Genomic DNA, 20,365 nt, shown 5'->3' on the forward strand with positions numbered 1-20,365 from the left:
GAACCCATACACAGTGTCGTGTATGGGTTGTTTCTCTTAATGACCATTTTCATGTGGATCTTTAGTTCATTTTTATGTATTTATACCTACAAAATTTGTTGGAAATGAGCATGTTTGTTCATGTGAGAACGATTAAGTCACACATTCTGAATTATGTATCAAACTTTAATAAGTTTATCCCATTAAATCAGTTTTTTCTAACTTTTTTCCGCGTTGATCGCGTGCAGAATCATTTTACAGCCAACTGCAAAACCACACAAGTCAGCTCGTATTTTAGATCAGGGGTTGCATAAAGACTGGAGTTCAGAAGGCTGGACCAGTAAGAAAACATAAATAAAAGGTTTATTCATGCTTTTATGATATCCCAACTGGATAGCTATAATTTATGAGGGTCCGAGTTATACAAAGTATAGTTCGGACCCTACTGTGGTTGTTATGTTTATTATTATTTTAAGCACAACTCGCTCACATTTGACCCCCTTAGCCTCCGTGAAAAGTTGTGAAATTTGGAAAACACCTCAAGCCCAGCAAAAATTTCGATAATCTGTGATCTGCATAAACTTCAATGCAAAAGTGGCTCGACAGCGCCCCCTAGAAACAAAAAAATCTCCTTTACAATGGGCTCTCAAAAGTCTACTTTAAGGTAGGAAAACGAAGTTTGGCACACATGTCTGACACCTTCAGACAAGCAAAAATGTCACTGAAACACCTGTTGCCCTGGCAATGGGGTGTCCGCCATTTTGGCGTTTACGACCAATTTTTTCACTTCATACGCATGGTATATCTCCATTGAAGTACATTGGATCTGCAGCAAAGTTAACAGCATTCGTATTTGTTTGGTCATTAACATGTTGCATTGTGAGAAGGGAGGGGGGGGGTAAGGCATGAGGCTCGGACCTGATGGACGCCGCTTGCGGCTTTAATTTTATATTGGCGTCAGGTTTGTATCTCCGAGCTACGTCGCTCCAGAACGCTGCAACTCGGAGAAAAGAGGACCTCACAGATAGGCATTTAGGAAGCATATTGTTGAGAATCCTTTGCAGGCTTTATGTCAGCTGACTTTTTTTTTACTTTTTCCATAATATTCATAGCATATTTATCATTTTTTGGCTGTGAGAGTTTAATACAACATACATGATGCATGAATACGTGAAGGATCACCATCGAGGCCGGATTATCCAATGGGACTTATGGGTCCAGGGGCCCACCTGGGGCCCATCTGGGGTCCACATAGGGCTAACACCAGCAGTTTGGCCATGAAACAAAATGTACAGAAAAGATAGTTACACAACTACCAATAGTGTGTTGCTATTTGTACTTTTGGCTGAGAGATGTTAGAAATGTTGTTTCACAGTGTATCATTCACAACTTTCCCAATGTTGCAGTGTGGAAGGGGGCCCCTTGAACACTGTGGGCCCAGGGGTCTGTGCACTTTTAATCCCGCCCTGATTCCCATCCATACACGCAACACGTCTACAGTTTAGCAAATCATCTGTGTTTGTTGGTTTTTTCGAGTTTTTCTCTTTTCTGTTCATGACAGGTTTGAAGATTTCTGATCATATCGGCTCCAGGGTCCGCCAGCGTCCCGATCAGGCGACAGCCAGGCTGACTGAGGAGGGAGACCCTCCCACCACACCCACACCGCGTCACGCCCCCCCACCCCAACACCATGTCTATCCCCAGCAGCAGCCCAGAAAGAGAGAACTCCAGCGGGGCTCAGCTGGATTGCTCCTCTACCCCTCCCGGCATGGACCAAGACCCCCCATCAACAGGCAGCCCCGTGCTGAGCCCAGACTCCTCTTCCCACGATGCAGCGCTGTCAGCACCGGCACACTCCCCAGCAGACTCTGAGAATCTGAGTCCCGATGAGCTGGAGCTGCTGGCAAAGCTGGAGGAGCAAAACAGGTAAGATTAGCATTATCTGCTGAGAAACCAAAGCTGCTGCCGCTCAGTGATCTGAAAACGGAGTTTTACTGCAGACGGGTCCATCATTTATCATCTGCAGTTTGTTCATCATGGCGACGGGTCTGTCACGCTGAAAATGTCATTCAATACACCAGTAAAACAGCGTTTATTGTTTTAGTGAATCTCCATCAGCTGAAACCAAACTGCAACTTTTCTTCCTGGGGTCCAGCAGTAGACACGCATCAGGGGTGTCCAACCATTCGCTGACAGATTTAACTCCGTGTTTACTGAGAGAAAATGAAGAAACCCCAGAAAAGATGAGTCAGATTCAGAGAGACCACGTCAACAGGAGGTCAGGATGAAACCAGAGCTGAGTGACTGAGCTCCAACAAGCCGCCTATTTAAAACCAGTAGTTACAGACGTTGTCAGTCAGAATCACAGCCGTCCTGGCAGACCGTCAGAACATTCAGCTTAAACCCCCAAAGACAGCTAATCCAGCATCCGTCCTGCATGCTAGCTGGACTCCGAGCTCTCTCCACTCAGTAAAAGTCAGTCTGATGTTGACTCTTATTCTCTCTTCTCTTCCTCTGATAATGTCCTCCTGTCCTTCTTTGACGAATCAGAGCTGAATGACATTATGAGGGAATTCCGCCATGTGATTCAGAAGAGATGCATGTAAAACTTGCAGAATGGTAGCTCTCAGCGCTGTGAAGGGTGGCAGCGGTTGCGTGGCTTTCTCAGCCTCGAGACGCTGCTGGTCATACCTGCACTTCATTAATGTCCCATCATACGAGTCAGAACCATAAACTGTATATAAAAGATGGGCGGAGCCTCCGTGACGTCACCCGTAGGTTTCTGAAGAGCTGAATTGAAGCTCGGTGGGCGGTTCCTACCATCACCATCTTGGAAGGGGCATGCGTGTCGTCTCATTTGGAAAATACAAATATGGGCAAAGAGGTGGAGCTGAGAGGGGGGCTGTGAGCATCATGGTGGATGATTGACATCGAGCGAACTCTGAGCTTTCTGTAGCTAAGAGCTAACTGAGCTAACCCGGAGATAACAGGAGCTAACCAGCTAACGGAGGTAAGCGGGCTAAAGCTAAGTCACGTTGTTAACCGGCTAAAAACCGCGGTTGTTCTACGTTCTTCTGATTTGAAGCGGGAGATTAGGTACCTGTCAATCAAAAGGACACGTCCATAAATGTGCTGAACATGTTTATTCCTGCTGTAAACATGTTTATTTCTGCTGTAAACATGTTTATTTCTGCTGTGAAGTTGGTCTTTTTAACATGAGAGTCTATGGGGATTTGCTCTGTTTTGCAGCCCCTAGTGGATGAAGGGGGAACTGCAGTTTATACACTTCTGCATAGGCTTCACTTTTAACCGCCAAAGAAAAGTTTGGCTTTTGTTTATAAAATAACACATTTTTAGGAGTATTTACCACTTATTACCATGCGATTATGTAAAAGTCTTCTGCTTTCTGGTGACCGTTAAGGGACAGAATCAGATTGTGTTTTATGGGATTTTGAGCAAATGTTTTACCATAAAGTGATGCCAGATGTCTCAGAAACTGGATGCAGCATACATGTCATGCTGGACCTTTACAGGCTGAAGATGCTGAGATGTGAGCGCGGTGTTGTTGATGTACTGCAGCCATCTGTCCTTTCAGTGTTTAAACAGTTTAAGATGAACTGTGGTCAGGTGTGATCTGCAGAAGCATTCGCAAGCCTTTTTCTTATTTTTCAGCCTCTTCTTCCGTATTTGTCAGCAGCATGGTGAGCTGATGACAACTCAAGTGAAGGATTTTATCGGTTTGTTTTAGTCAGAGTAGCAGCTAGCGTTAAATAGAACTCCTCAGAACACTTTCTTCAGCTTGACTTCAGCTATTTTACATGCACGTCAAATTGTTATCAGGTGATTTGCTCATACGGTGATGTGGTTTATGCGTGGCTGTGAAAGGAATTGTTATTGATACCATCAGTTCAGGGTCACATGGGGGCTAGCGCCCATCCAAGCAGCTAGCGGGTGACAGGAGGGACAGGTCGCTGCTGGTCCATCACAGTTAAGCTAGTGATGCATACTTTAAGATGTCGAGAGGAAGTCTGAGTTCCTGGAAAGAACCCACATGCGCACAGAGAGGAAACATGCAAATTCCCTGCAGAAAGGCTCCTGTCAGGTTTCAGACCAGCGCTAACCACCTGACCACCACGCCGCGCCTTTGTGAGGAAACTGAATTCAGAGTTCTGCACAGTTATTATCTGCTTTATAATAGTACGTTTTCACTGCAAATGATGACGTAATCACGTGTCCAGCTCCCGGTACCGTGTTTTACTGTAGCGCCAGCAGACAGAATGAGAAGAGGCTCGCCGTGCTTCGTCACGCCACATCAGCCGACATTTGGTAATTACTATTTTGGAGGGAGTGAACAGTAAATAAACACTTAGGAAACTAGCTGGATGTGAATCAGTTAAACACCCGGCCACACTCGGCTCTAAATAATTATTTACATGACGTTTAGCTAGAATGTGACGCTGTATTCACCTCAACATGTCAGGTTGTAAACTAAACATAAAAAGGCCAAAATAAAGACTTCAGATTACAAAATTGACTTTTTTCTCCAGTTTTCCAAAGTTCAGGCTTAAAATGAGTGATAATAAAAACATTTTTTCTTATTGTCACAACTGGTTTTAAAGGTGCAGCGTGTAACTAAATCCCAGCTCAGTCACAGAAAGACTTAATATATCATTAAAAACTGTTTCTATCCGTATCTAATGACTTCACTGAAATCATTTTTATTCTCTCAGAACAAACCATTAATTTCTACTTATTGTGGGTCCGCATACAAAGCAGCTGCCACCATTTTTACTACGGTGTCTCTAAATGGACAAACAGCTGTGTGTGTGACGTGAGAAACATACAAGCTCTAAACTGACGTACCAGTTTGTTCTGTTTATTTCAGCTATAAACATGTTTATTTCTGATGTAAACATGTTTATTTCTGCTGTAAACATGTTAATTTCTGTTTTGAACATTGTTCATTTTTTTATGTAAACATGTTTATTTCTGCTGCAAACATGTTTATTTCAGCTATAAACATGTTTATTTTTTATGTAAACATGTTTATTTCTGCTGTAAACATGTTTATTTATGCCGTAAACAAGTTTATTTATGTTGTAAACATGTTTATTTCTGATGTAAACATGTTTATTTCTGCTTTTTAACATGGGAGTCTATGGGGATTCGCTCTGTTTTGCAGCCCCTGGTGGATGAAGGGGGAACTGCAGTTTTATACACTTCCACATCGGTTAACTTTTACCCGCTGGAGGTTGCTGCTTATTCCACAAGGAAAACAGAATAAAAACACCTGGAAAATGAGCTGACCTTTGACCCAACATAAGATGGGAAAGGTGGGCTGCGGCTATGAAGACCTAACAGACGAGACTTCCCCACTTCCACTGAAGAGTACTGTCACATCGCATCTCAACTGGTTGTGCATGTCTCCTCGCAGGCTGCTGGAGGCTGATTCCAAGTCGATGCGATCGATGAGCGGCTCGCGGCGCAACAGCGGCTCCTCGCTGGTGTCCAGCTCCTCGGCCTCCTCAAACCTGTCGCACTTGGAGGAAGACACCTGGATCTTATGGGGCCGCATTGTTAATGAGTGGGAGGAGTGGCGACGCAAGAAGGACAAGCTTCTAAAGGTGGGTGAGGGGAAACTGTAGTGGTTTTGTGAGGACGACGGCGGTGTTTTTGGTTGCTATGCACCGGCCTTCCTCTGCGTTGTCCCCTGGAGGGGGAAGAAGATGGATGTGAGAGGAGACAGCACCAACAAGTCTGGCCAAAAGGAGGAGAAAACGTGCAAAAATGAACCGACTGCCTGCAAAATGTCTGCAGATTTCCATCCTAAAATGCTGAATGCATCCTGAATATTTAGAAAAGATCTGTTTTATCAGAGTTCTGCTGCGTGCTCCTCCTGCGTGTCTGAAATGTGTTTCTGTGCTGCTCAGGAGCTGATCAGGAAGGGCATCCCCCATCACTTCCGCGCCATCGTCTGGCAGCTGCTGGGCAACGCCACCGACATGCCGGTGAAGAATCAGTACTCGGAGCTGCTGAAGATGTCCTCCCCCTGCGAGAAGCTCATCCGCAGAGACATCGCCCGCACGTACCCCGAGCACGAGTTCTTCAAGGGCCAGGACAGCCTGGGGCAGGAGGTCCTCTTCAACGTCATGAAGGTGACGGAAATCTGTCAAGAAATCTCCTAAAAAACAGAGAAGCTGAATTATTTACTCTTCATATTCGTTGGTTAAACAGTTTTTTATCGTTTCAGGTGATTTAGTGTCTTTTTGTGCTTATTTATTTAGAACTTTTAGCGCGTTTTTATCTCAGTTGTTTTTATTTAATTCCATTTAAAAGTTTCTACTGAGGTTTTTTCTGAAAACCTTTTCTTTTTTAACTTCGTCACATATTTTGTTTAACAAGCAATAATATTAAAATATAGTTTGTTGTATTTATTATAAAGTGGATTGTTGATTAGTAGGGCTGTGACGATATGTTTTTGTCCCAATTCAATTTAAATTGTGATTCTCACGATTCTTTGATATTGCTGATTTTTGTAGATTAAAAACAAAAATTATGTGTAAAACTTTTTTTTTTTTTTTTGTAATTTTTCTTGATTGCAATCAGGAAAAAACAACACAGCCACCAGACCATCATTCTGCTGCTATAACGCCCAAGAAGACAAGTAAAAAGATCAATAAAAACAACAAAAATGACAAATATTTTATAATGGATTATTTTTGTTTATTTGGAGAAAAAAAATGTGATCTTTTGTTAAAAAATTGTGAAGCAAAAAAATCCAGATTTTCGATCCGATTTTCCCACCCCTAATAATCAGGACATCACTCCTGCCCCCTGATTGAGGTTTTCCTCCCAACAACCCGCCACGTGTCCCTGAGACGTGTGAAAATGTGGCGTTTAGCGCCACGGCGGCCGGTTTGTCGGTTGTCTGCTCAGGAAACGAAGGGATTTCTGGTGACTTGCTCGTCTTGCTGCTTGCAGTTGTCAAGAACTACTTGAAATGACTGAAACCAGACAGAAACTTCCTAATGTTGTTACAAAAGTTTAAACTGCTTTAAACGGCCAAGAACTCGTATAAATGCCTGAAACCAGATGGAAACGGGTTAAACTTGTTCCAAACTGTTACAAACAAGTCAAAACCTCTGATAGAAATAACCTAATCTTGTTCCAAACGTTTAAACTGCTTTAAGTTGGAAAGAAATACTTGAAACACAGCAGAAAGCTGGAGGAAAACAGTAAATGTTTGTGTTTTGCAGGCGTACTCTCTGGTGGATCGGGAGGTGGGTTACTGCCAAGGCAGTGCGTTCATCGTTGGCTTGCTCCTAATGCAGGTAATCAGGAGTTATTTACTGATCCGAGCTGAACTAGAACTAGTCTAACTAGATTTTAGATAAGTTGCCTCTTGAGGAGACTTGCAGAATGTTGCAGCCCTCTGCTGTAAACAGGAGCCACTCATTGTTCCCACCTCCTCCCAGATGCCAGAGGAGGAGGCGTTCTGTGTTTTTGTGCGTCTGATGCAGGAGTATCGTCTGAGGGAGCTGTTCAAGCCCAGCATGGCCGAGCTGGGCCTCTGCATATACCAGTTTGAGTATCTTCTACAGGTAAAGGCCATCCTTACCTGCAGTGTGGCTTTCTGTCCACTAGGAGGCAGCATCGCATTTCTTTACATCTTGATCAGTTCCTTTTCTGTTGCCTCCTGCGGAGCCCAGCTTCGTCATGTGACCCTCTGAACTGTTTTTTTTTACACCTCAGGAGCAACTTCCAGAGCTGAACGTCCATTTCCGCTCTCAGAGTTTCCATACGTCCATGTACGCCTCGTCCTGGTTCCTCACCCTTTTCCTCACCTTCCTCCCTCTGCCTGTCGCAACACGCATCTTTGATATTTTCATGTATGAGGTAGGAAACATTTGATGAATCCATAAATTCTCCATCCCCTCACACAGCGGACATACTGAAGGTTTGACCTCTCTGCAGGGCCTGGAGATTATCTTCCGTGTGGGTCTGGCCATCCTGCAGTACAACCAGACGGACCTCATCCAGCTGGACATGGAGGGCATGTCGCAGGTCGGCAGCGAGTCTCAGCCACAAGACAGAAGATCCTCGTCTCACTTTGGACGTGTGTGGACTAGACGCTGGATGGACGTGTGTGGACTAGACGCTGGATGGACGTGTGTGGACTAGACGCTGGATGGACGTGTGTGGACTAGACGCTGGATGGACGTGTGTGGACTAGACGCTGGATGGACGTGTGTGGACTAGATGCTGGATGGACGTGTGTGGACTAGACGCTGGATGGACGTGTGTGGACTAGACGCTGGGTGGACGCGTGTGGACTAGACGCTGGATGGACGTGTGTGGACTAGACGCTGGATGGACGTGTGTGGACTAGATGCTGGATGGACGCGTGTGGACTAGACGCTGGATGGACGTGTGTGGACTAGACGCTGGATGGACGTGTGTGGACTAGACGCTGGATGGACGTGTGTGGACTAGACGCTGGATGGACGTGTGTGGACTAGATGCTGGATGGACGCGTGTGGACTAGACGCTGGATGGACGTGTGTGGACTAGACGCTGGATGGACGTGTGTGGACTAGACGCTGGATGGACGCGTGTGGACTAGACGCGGGGTGGACGCGTGTGGACTAGACGCTGGATGGACGCGTGTGGACTAGACGCTGGATGGACGCGTGTGGACTAGACGCTGGATGGACGCGTGTGGACTAGACGCTGGATGGACGTGTGTGGACTAGACGCTGGATGGACGTGTGTGGACTAGACGCTGGATGGACGTGTGTGGACTAGACGCTGGATGGACGTGTGTGGACTAGACGCTGGATGGACGTGTGTGGACTAGACGCTGGATGGACGCGTGTGGACTAGACGCTGGATGGACGCGTGTGGACTAGACGCTGGATGGACGCGTGTGGACTAGACGCTGGATGGACGCGTGTGGACTAGACGCTGGATGGACGCGTGTGGACTAGACGCTGGATGGACGCGTGTGGACTAGACGCTGGATGGACGCGTGTGGACTAGACGCTGGATGGACGCGTGTGGACTAGACGCTGGATGGACGCGTGTGGACTAGACGCTGGATGGACGCGTGTGGACTAGACGCTGGATGGACGCGTGTGGACTAGACGCTGGGTGGACGTGTGTGGACTAGACGCTGGGTGGACGCGTGTGGACTAGACGGGGGGTGGACGTGTGTGGACTAGACGCTGGGTGGACGTGTGTGGACTAGACGCTGGATGGACGTGTGTGGACTAGACGCTGGGTGGACGCGTGTGGACTAGACGGGGGGTGGACGTGTGTGGACTAGACGCGGGGTGGACGCGTGTGGACTAGACGCTGGGTGGACGCGTGTGGACTAGACGCTGGGTGGACGCGTGTGGACTAGACGCGGGGTGGACGCGTGTGGACTAGACGCGGGGTGGACGCGTGTGGACTAGACGCTGGGTGGACGCGTGTGGACTAGACGCGGGGTGGACGCGTGTGGACTAGACGCGGGGTGGACGCGTGTGGACTAGACGCTGGATGGACGCGTGTGGACTAGACGCTGGATGGACGCGTGTGGACTAGACGCTGGATGGACGTGTGTGGACTAGACGCGGGGTGGACGTGTGTGGACTAGACGCGGGGTGGACGTGTGTGGACTAGACGCTGGATGGACGCGTGTGGACTAGACGCTGGATGGACGCGTGTGGACTAGACGCGGGGTGGACGCGTGCGGACTAGACGCCAGTTGGGTGGACGCGTGCGGACTAGACGCCAGTTGGGTGGACGTGTGTGGACTAGACGCCAGTTGGGTGGACGTGTGTGGACTAGACGCCAGTTGGGTGGACGTGTGTGGACTAGACGCCAGTTGGGTGGACGTGTGTGGACTAGACGCCAGTTGGGTGGACGCGTGTGGACTAGACGCCAGTTGGGTGGACGCGTGTGGACTAGACGCCAGTTGGGTGGACGCGTGTGGACTAGACGCCAGTTGGGTGGACGCGTGTGGACTAGACGCCAGTTGGGTGGACGCGTGTGGACTAGACGCCAGTTGGGTGGACGCGTGTGGACTAGACGCCAGTTGGGTGGACGCGTGTGGACTAGACGCCAGTTGGGTGGACGCGTGTGGACTAGACGCCAGTTGGGTGGACGCGTGTGGACTAGACGCCAGTTGGGTGGACGCGTGTGGACTAGACGCCAGTTGGGTGGACGCGTGTGGACTAGACGCCAGTTGGGTGGACGCGTGTGGACTAGACGCCAGTTGGGTGGACGCGTGTGGACTAGACGCCAGTTGGGTGGACGCGTGTGGACTAGACGCCAGTTGGGTGGACGCGTGTGGACTAGACGCCAGTTGGGTGGACGCGTGTGGACTAGACGCCAGTTGGGTGGACGCGTGTGGACTAGACGCCAGTTGGGTGGACGCGTGTGGACTAGACGCCAGTTGGGTGGACGCGTGTGGACTAGACGCCAGTTGGGTGGACGCGTGTGGACTAGACGCCAGTTGGGTGGACGCGTGTGGACTAGACGCCAGTTGGGTGGACGCGTGTGGACTAGACGCCAGTTGGGTGGACGCGTGTGGACTAGACGCCAGTTGGGTGGACGCGTGTGGACTAGACGCCAGTTGGGTGGACGCGTGTGGACTAGACGCCAGTTGGGTGGACGCGTGTGGACTAGACGCTGGGTGGACGCGTGTGGACTAGACGCCAGTTGGGTGGACGCGTGTGGACTAGACGCCAGTTGGGTGGACGCGTGTGGACTAGACGCCAGTTGGGTGGACGCGTGTGGACTAGACGCCAGTTGGGTGGACGCGTGTGGACTAGACGCGGGGTGGACGCGTGTGGACTAGACGCGGGGTGGACGCGTGTGGACTAGACGCGGGGTGGACGCGTGTGGACTAGACGCGGGGTGGACGCGTGTGGACTAGACGCGGGGTGGACGCGTGTGGACTAGACGCGGGGTGGACGCGTGTGGACTAGACGCGGGGTGGACGCGTGTGGACTAGACGCGGGGTGGACGCGTGTGGACTAGACGCGGGGTGGACGCGTGTGGACTAGACGCCAGTTGGGTGGACGCGTGTGGACTAGACGCCAGTTGGGTGGACGCGTGTGGACTAGACGCCAGTTGGGTGGACGCGTGTGGACTAGACGCGGGGTGGACGCGTGTGGACTAGACGCGGGGTGGACGCGTGTGGACTAGACGCGGGGTGGACGCGTGTGGACTAGACGCGGGGTGGACGCGTGTGGACTAGACGCGGGGTGGACGCGTGTGGACTAGACGCGGGGTGGACGCGTGTGGACTAGACGCGGGGTGGACGCGTGTGGACTAGACGCGGGGTGGACGCGTGTGGACTAGACGCCAGTTGGGTGGACGCGTGTGGACTAGACGCCAGTTGGGTGGACGCGTGTGGACTAGACGCGGGGTGGACGCGTGTGGACTAGACGCGGGGTGGACGCGTGTGGACTAGACGCGGGGTGGACGCGTGTGGACTAGACGCGGGGTGGACGCGTGTGGACTAGACGCGTGTGGACTAGACGCGTGTGGACTAGACGCTGGGTGGACGCGTGTGGACTAGACGCGGGTTGGACGCGTGCGGACTAGACGCGGGGTGGACGCGTGCGGACTAGACGCTGGGTGGACGCGTGCGGACTAGACGCGGGGTGGACGCGTGCGGACTAGACGCGGGGTGGACGCGTGCGGACTAGACGCGGGGTGGACGCGTGCGGACTAGACGCGGGGTGGACGCGTGCGGACTAGACGCGGGGTGGACGCGTGCGGACTAGACGCGGGGTGGACGCGTGCGGACTAGACGCGGGGTGGACGCGTGCGGACTAGACGCGGGGTGGACGCGTGCGGACTGGACGCCAGTTGGGTGGACGCGTGTGGACTAGACGCGGGGTGGACGCGTGTGGACTAGACGCGGGGTGGACGCGTGCGGACTAGACGCGGGGCGGACGCGTGCGGACTAGACGCGGGGTGGACGCGTGCGGACTAGACGCTGGGTGGACGCGTGCGGACTAGACGCGGGGTGGACGCGTGCGGACTAGACGCGGGGTGGACGCGTGTGGACTGGACGCCAGTTGGGTGGACGCGTGCGGACTAGACGCGGGGTGGACGCGTGTGGACTGGACGCCAGTTGGGTGGACGCGTGTGGACTAGACGCGGGGTGGACGCGTGCGGACTAGACGCTGGGTGGACGCGTGCGGACTAGACGCGGGGTGGACGCGTGTGGACTGGACGCCAGTTGGGTGGACGCGTGCGGACTAGACGCGGGGTGGACGCGTGTGGACTGGACGCCAGTTGGGTGGACGCGTGTGGACTAGACGCGGGGTGGACGCGTGCGGACTAGACGCTGGGTGGACGCGTGCGGACTAGACGCGGGGTGGACGCGTGCGGACTAGACGCGGGGTGGACGCGTGTGGACTGGACGCCAGTTGGGTGGACGCGTGCGGACTAGACGCCAGTTGGGTGGACGCGTGCGGACTAGACGCGGGGTGGACGCGTGCGGACTAGACGCGGGGTGGACGCGTGCGGACTAGACGCGGGGTGGACGCGTGCGGACTAGACGCTGGGTGGACGCGTGCGGACTAGACGCGGGGTGGACGCGTGCGGACTAGACGCGGGGTGGACGCGTGCGGACTAGACGCGGGGTGGACGCGTGCGGACTAGACGCGGGGTGGACGCGTGCGGACTAGACGCTGGGTGGACGCGTGCGGACTAGACGCTGGGTGGACGCGTGCGGACTAGACGCTGGGTGGACGCGTGCGGACTAGACGCGGGGTGGACGCGTGCGGACTAGACGCGGGGTGGACGCGTGCGGACTAGACGCGGGGTGGACGCGTGCGGACTAGACGCTGGGTGGACGCGTGCGGACTAGACGCTGGGTGGACGCGTGCGGACTAGACGCGGGGTGGACGCGTGCGGACTAGACGCGGGGTGGACGCGTGCGGACTAGACGCGGGGTGGACGCGTGCGGACTAGACGCTGGGTGGACGCGTGCGGACTAGACGCGGGGCGGACGCGTGCGGACTAGACGCGGGGCGGACGCGTGCGGACTAGACGCGGGGCGGACGCGTGCGGACTAGACGCGGGGCGGACGCGTGCGGACTAGACGCGGGGCGGACGCGTGCGGACTAGACGCGGGGCGGACGCGTGCGGACTAGACGCGGGGCGGACGCGTGCGGACTAGACGCTGGGCGGACGCGTGCGGACTAGACGCTGGGTGGACGCGTGCGGACTAGACGCGTGCGGACTAGACGCGGGGCGGACGCGTGCGGACTAGACGCGGGGCGGACGCGTGCGGACTAGACGCGGGGCGGACGCGTGCGGACTAGACGCTGGGCGGACGCGTGCGGACTAGACGCTGAGCGGACGCGTGCGGACTAGACGCTGAGCGGACGCGTGCGGACTAGACGCGGGGTGGACGCGTGCGGACTAGACGCTGGGTGGACGCGTGCGGACTAGACGCGTGCGGACTAGACGCGGGGCGGACGCGTGCGGACTAGACGCGGGGCGGACGCGTGCGGACTAGACGCGGGGCGGACGCGTGCGGACTAGACGCTGGGTGGACGCGTGCGGACTAGACGCTGAGTGGACGCGTGCGGACTAGACGCGGGGTGGACGCGTGCGGACTAGACGCGGGGTGGACGCGTGCGGACTAGACGCGTGCGGACTAGACGCGGGGCGGACGCGTGCGGACTAGACGCGGGGCGGACGCGTGCGGACGCGTGCGGACTAGACGCGTGCGGACTAGACGCTGGGTGGACGCGTGCGGACTAGACGCGGGGCGGACGCGTGCGGACTAGACGCGGGGTGGACGCGTGCGGACTAGACGCGGGGTGGACGCGTGCGGACTAGACGCGGGGTGGACGCGTGCGGACTAGACGCGGGGTGGACGCGTGCGGACTAGACGCTGGGTGGACGCGTGCGGACTAGACGCGGGGTGGACGCGTGCGGACTAGACGCGGGGCGGACGCGTGCGGACTAGACGCGGGGTGGACGCTTCGCATGCTACATGTAGGAAGTTGTCCTGACGGGGACTGGAGGTTCTGTACGTCGGGGGACGTGCAGACGGGGATAAAGACCTGTGATCTGAGTACACATCTGTTTGTCTCTACATAAAACACTAAGAAGCGTTTCTCCTGCGTGTGTTTCCCTCCGGCTGTTCCAGCATTTCCAGAAGGTGATCCCCCACCAGTTTGACAGCTGTCCCGACAAGCTGATCCTCAGGGCCTACCAGGTCAAATACAACCCCAAGAGAATGAAGAAGTAAGAACACGAGGCTTCCTCAACAGCACACACACACACACACACAGGTCAAACTGTGTTTTCCTCTTCCAACTGAAACATCCAGGCTGTGTGGTGGGGTTGGGGTTAGACCCCCCCTCTGGATGCTTCGGTCCAGACGTGTACAGTAGGGCCAGACAGATATGGATTTTTTGATACCGTTACCGATATAAAGACTTTAGAGCCGACAGCCGATATAATGGCCGATAAATCCATCCACCAGAAAAAATATGACTCAAAACTAAAACCCGACATTCTAAGCTCATTCTTAAACTCATATCTACCTGTTAGACACCATGAACCATCTGACTTATTCACTGATTTAAAAAATGTAAATCGACACACCGTCACTGTTTTATCAGCCGACCGCTTTCCTTCTTCATCGTATCCGACAGGGAAACCAAAGAGTTCCCACACATGTTCAAGTTCCTCCGCTCGCCATGACCACGCTGCACTTGTGTGGAACGATTATGCGCGCAGCTTTCTTTTTTTTTTTTTTATGTCAATCCCCGGATCACGTGTGTGCCGAACCGTAGATACTCGGGTTGGGAAAATCGTATCGAAAAATAAAAAATCTGGATCTTTTTGCTTCACAATTTAATTTTTTTTCTCAAATAAATAAATATAATCCATCACAAAATTTTGGTCATTTTTGGTCATCTTTTTACTTGTCATCTTGGGCATTACAGCAGAATGATGTCTGGCTACTGTGTTTTTCCCAATTGAAATCAAGAAAAATGACGAGCAAAACAAAAAAAGGTTTATACCTTTTTTTTTGCTTTTAATCTACAAAAATTAGCAATATGAAAGAATTGTGAGAATCACAATTTAAATCGAATCGGCACCAAAAAAATCGGAATTTAATCGAATCGGGACAAAAGTGTATCGTCACAGCCCTGGTAGATACTGATCCAGACAGATTGCAAATCAATGATGATCCATTGCTCCACTAATAACAATAAGTATTCAGAAGTTGTGTAAATGGCACGTCGCCAACATCTTTCTTATTGTATATAATATTAATCATGCTTGGGCCTGAAAATGTTGCATGGTGTGATGTACTGCACTACTACTGCAGTAACAGTAGAACCCAGCGTGTGGATGGATGTATTAACAGAGTATTAACCGTTTAATGAAGACTACACTTATTTTAAGTGAGAGAAAGAAACACGTTAACTTTATGTCACTAAAAACACACCAGTTACGATGCTTTTATGCACTTAGACAGCTATGCTTCACATTTTATTTGTGCATGCTAAACTTTTAGCAAGGTAAGAATTATCGTAGCTTTAAACACAGCGCGGCCACGAGGCACGCAATGTCAAGTTTGGAGAGAATGTAAGAAGAAAAACATAACTGTGTTTATTTATTTAACATTTCAACTTAAAAATATAAAATGCTGGTGAGCAGACCTGACTTTACTAGCCTCAGCTGCTATCTTTTTCCGTGTCGGTTTGCTCCGTCTCGGATTCCACGGTAGGCAGCCATGAGCAAGGATGACCCCGCCCCCTCTACTAATCCAGCTGATGGCGCCATCTGCTGGATAAGTAGCCCAATTACATTTTTAACTGGGCAGTCTCATTAATGAGATGCAGAAACAAATATATGACAAAAATAAATCAATAAAAAATCGGCAATTTCTTACCAATAGCCGATATCACCCTGGACCCCCATATCGACCGATATATCGGCCGATAGTATCGGTCGATATATCGGTCGGGCCCTGGTGTACAGACAGGCTGATGGATGAATAATGCTGAGAAAAACTGCTGATGTTTTTGTTTTGGTTTCATGTTCAGACTGGAGAAAGAATACACCACCATCAAGAACAAGGAAATGGAGGAGCAGATTGAGATTAAGGTGTGTGTTTCTTTTATTTTTGCCGGATTAATTCCGACTTGTTTGGTTAAATCGCTGCTTTTCTGTCTGTGTTCAGAGGTTACGCACAGAAAACCGGCTGCTGAAGCAGCGGATCGAGACACTAGAGAAGGTGAGTTCTGTTTTTACCTCATGTCGGGTTTTATTCATGTTTCTGGGCTGAAAGCAGTTCAGGTGTTTCAGTCGGCGACAGGGAGTGTGTGCAGCTCTCAGGGAACACCAGGAAGGTGTGACTCCAGACACACACTGTGGGATGAACGGTAGAACCTGCAGCTTCCATGCTTACATGTTAGAAATCAAATCAAACTTTATTTATAAGCCTTTTTACACCATAAAAAGGAAATAATAAAAGCAAATATCGATTAAATATAAAACACACTCGGGTATAAAACATTAAAGTCCGGTCACACACACCTGCACACCCCCCACCCCTCAGTTTTAGTTTCTGTTTCTTTAACCGAGACTTTTAAAAACACGACTGGAGATAAACATCTGAGGATAGACGTCTGGTTGAGGAGAGGAAGCCGTGTTCACACCAGGAGCCGCGTCACCATGGAGACCACCCAAATAAGGGCAGGCGGGGGGCTCCGCCGCGCCACCGCCACAACCCCTGCAACCACCCCAGGCAGGGGGGTCTCCATGGCAACGTGTGGAGGATCCTCGCGAGGAAACACTGAAGTTAAAGAGTAGAAACAAGATAAAAAATATCCTAAAAAACAATAAAAAGGGACTAAATAACAGAAACTAAGTGGATCAAATGAAGCCGACGGCTCGTCTGCTTCTCCGGGTGAAACACTCTTTGGTTTTTCTCTGGAGAAAAGTACCGTCTCGTCTTCTCACGCTGAGGATGATGAAGCTGCGGTTGCCACGGCGATCCCAGTAGCGGTTAGACATGTTCCCAGTGCACACGGCAGATAGACGCTTTCTGACCAGCGCAGAGTTAAACCAGCTAAACAAGACGGACTGAAGTGTGTGTTACTGCATAATGATGAGCTTGTGTATTTATTTATAGGTGTGTGTGTGTGTGTGTGTGTGTGTGTGTGTGTGTGTGTTTCCTTCTCCTGCAGCTCTCTGCCGTTACAGACTCGATGTGTGAAATGTTTTTTCTTCTTCTCTTGCCCACAAACATCTCTCTGCTTCTGGTTTTTAACCTGTTTTCTTATTTCTGTCTTCCCCTAAATGCCCCCCACCTCTCTCCGCCTCCCCCCACCCCTCTCCCCCTCCCCTCCTCCCCTGGGGGTTTTCTCATGGTTTATCCTTCTGTTCTTCACTTCCTTCATCCCTTCTCTTCATCCTCTGCTCTCCACTCGGGTTGCGCTGTAGGAGAGCGCCGCTCTGGCAGACAGATTGATACAGGTAGAGTACTGTGAACCACTTTCTCACAGACCTCACTAACCTCTGTCCTCCCCCCCCCTCCCCCCTCCTGCACCGCTGTTCACCAGTAACCCGACCAAACGTGCATGAGACTATTTATTGTTGCTCAGTCCGCAGGCCGGTTGCGTAATCCCTCAGTGCATGTCGTGTAAAAGCCATGAAGTTAGGACGTCATGGGACCGTCCGGCTCCTGCATGCGGCATGTTCGCCTCACCGTTTGTTTTAAAACCTGAAAAGGTTGGGAGGGTTTGGAAAAGTTGTAATGTGGCTTTTATTCCACAGTAGAAACTTGACTTTTTCATTCACTAATCCACATCCAGACCTGCAGCACAGCTAAAAAACCCCCTTCTTCACACGTGGTCTCAGGAATATTAGAAAGAGCAAACAGGAAAAGTTTTCAGGAGTTATTTTCTGCTGGGAGAACGGCTCAACATGGCAGAAAGTCTCCATCCTCTTCCAGAGCCGGCTGCAGAACTGCCGTCGGATGCATTAACCCCGTCTTGTTTATTTTATGGAATACCCCGTGAGATGTAGCATGTCGTTTTTGAGAGTGTCCAAAAACATACAACACATCATAATCAACAATTACACAAATTATACACAAAACAATGTTTAAGATACAAACAAGACGAGACAGACTTGCTCCTACAGCTCTCCACACTCCTGCCATGTAAGACACAGGAATCACACAGCGAGGATTTCAGAATTATTGATGTCACAGTATTGTATTATAAAAAAGGCAATAGTGTAAAGAGCAATATGAGAATAAATTATGTTTACTCATTATTCTTCTTCTTCTTCTTCTTATTATTATTATTATTTTGTTTTTTCTTTTTTAATCAATTATTTTTCCCCTTGTTTACTTACATTGGTTTCACCACAACACACATTCCTGACATTCCTAGAGATTACAGATGAACAGAATTACAACAGTAATAACAAAAAATAAATACAATAATGAATAAATAAATCACTCAAAAAGGAGTATGTTGTTCAATCTCACACAGAATAATGGAATAGAAACTAGAAACATTGACAAGGAGTTTTAAGATGAACAGCTGTAAACATGTTTATTTCTGCTGTAAACATGTTTATTTCAGCTGTAAACATGTTTATTTCTACTGTAAACATGTTTATTTCTACTGTAAACATGTTTATTTCTGTTTTAAACATGTTTATTTCTACTGTAAACATGTTTATTTCTACTGTAAACATGTTTATTTCTGCTGTAAACATGTTTATTACTGCCATAAACATGTTTATTACTGCTGTAAACATGTTTATTACTGCTGTAAACATGTTTATTACTGCTGTGCACGTGTTTATTCCTGTTGTAAACATGTTTATTCCTGCTGTAAACATGTTTATTTCTGTTGTAAACATGTTTATTTCTGCTGTAAACATGTTTATTTCTGCTGTAAACATGTTTATTTCTGCTGTGAACATCTTTATTTCTGCTGTAAACATGTTTACTTCTGTTGTAAACATGTTTATTTCTGCTGTAAACATGTTTATTTCTGCTGTAAACATGTTTATTTCTGCTGTAAACATGTTTATTTCTGCTGTGAACATGTTTATTTCTGCTGTAAACATGTTTATTTCTGCTGTAAACATGTTTATTTCTGCTGTAAACATGTTTATTTCTGTTGTAAACATGTTTATTTCTGCTGTAAACATGTTTATTTCTGCTGTAAACATGTTTATTTCTGCTGTGAACATGTTTATTTCTGCTGTAAACATGTTTATTTCTGCTGTAAACATGTTTATTTCTTCTGTAAACATGTTTATTCCTGCTGTGAAGTTGGTCTTTTTAACATGGGAGTCTATGGGGATTTGCTCTGTTTTGCAGCCCCTAGTGGATGAAGGGGGAACTGCAGTTTTATGCACTTCCACAGAGGCTTCACTTTTAACCTCCAGAGGCTCCGTCCATCTTTCATATACAGTCTGTGGTGTGAACTTTGTTGTTTGTGCCTTGATGTGTTAAAGTAAAGGACACAAATCTCTCTGCATTAACGCCGACCTCAACAAACCTCAACGTTTATCTGATAAATGCTGACTTCTGTATTTTTTACAACTGTCTGGCAACCCTCCTGACATACTCTCCCAACTCCCAGTTAAGATACGGAGGCCATGCTCCAGTCCACCTCTGAAACCACTTGGCTACCAGTCCCTTTCCCTCTGGGTCCGTCACCTTTAGACCGTTTTATAGCTTCTTTCTGTCAGGAAGTAAAGTAAATGTTTCCTCCTGTTGCTCCTTTCAGGATAAAAACCATAATTTGATTCAGAATAAAACACAAAAACACCACAAGAGACAAAAAAAACTGTTATTTCAGTTATTATGACAGTGGGAACGGTGGCGTTATCTAACACGTTTGCAGCCCCCCCCTCCCCTCCCCAAGAGTACAGAAACCATGTGACGTAAAGTTCCTCCTGACCCTGAAAGCACCGTTTTATCCCCGTTTTATTCCTTCTCCTTGCATGGCCTGCTTGTTAAGTTAAAACATGACGCAGTAGTCTGACGTCCATCTCGCTGACGTAGGGTCAGGTGACGAGAGCGCAAGAAGCAGAGGAGAACTACGTGATCAAGCGGGAGCTGGCGGTGGTGAGGCAGCAGTGCAGCGCGGCCAGCGAGAGCCTGGAGAAAGCCCAGGACACCATCCGAGAGCTGCAGCAGCAGAAGGTAAGGCCCTGACGCCACCGGCTGCATCCACTTTCATCCAGAAAGAAGCATTTTAAAGCTTCGTTTGTCATCGTTTGCAGGGCTTCCTTAGTATTATCTTCTTATTTAACTGTTGTTGTTGCTGCTTTCATGAAGAATACAACATATTTTTACTGTCTTTTTACTTTTACTGTT

At 49.9% G+C, this 20,365-nt stretch overlaps 1 protein-coding gene across 1 annotated transcript in view; it reads left to right on the top strand.

Moving 5' to 3' along the window:
• Positions 1-1,669: 1,669 nt before the first annotated feature.
• The window catches only part of evi5l (ecotropic viral integration site 5 like), a gene marked incomplete at its 5' end in the record, with an annotated part of 32,675 nt that continues 13,979 nt past the window's right edge, over positions 1,670-20,365 (top strand). Inside the window, 12 exons of the mRNA XM_079238263.1 lie at positions 1,670-1,905; positions 5,414-5,603; positions 5,910-6,134; positions 7,236-7,310; positions 7,455-7,580; positions 7,732-7,875; positions 7,954-8,043; positions 14,144-14,241; positions 16,059-16,119; positions 16,196-16,249; positions 17,461-17,493; positions 20,051-20,191. Of these exons, the coding sequence (XP_079094389.1) occupies positions 1,670-1,905; positions 5,414-5,603; positions 5,910-6,134; positions 7,236-7,310; positions 7,455-7,580; positions 7,732-7,875; positions 7,954-8,043; positions 14,144-14,241; positions 16,059-16,119; positions 16,196-16,249; positions 17,461-17,493; positions 20,051-20,191 (1,473 nt within the window). The remainder of the gene's footprint in view (positions 1,906-5,413; positions 5,604-5,909; positions 6,135-7,235; positions 7,311-7,454; positions 7,581-7,731; positions 7,876-7,953; positions 8,044-14,143; positions 14,242-16,058; positions 16,120-16,195; positions 16,250-17,460; positions 17,494-20,050; positions 20,192-20,365) is intronic.

This window comes from Telmatherina bonti, assembly GCF_933228915.1.
Source record: "Telmatherina bonti genome assembly, chromosome: 3".
NCBI classification, from domain to species: Eukaryota; Metazoa; Chordata; class Actinopteri; order Atheriniformes; family Telmatherinidae; genus Telmatherina; species Telmatherina bonti.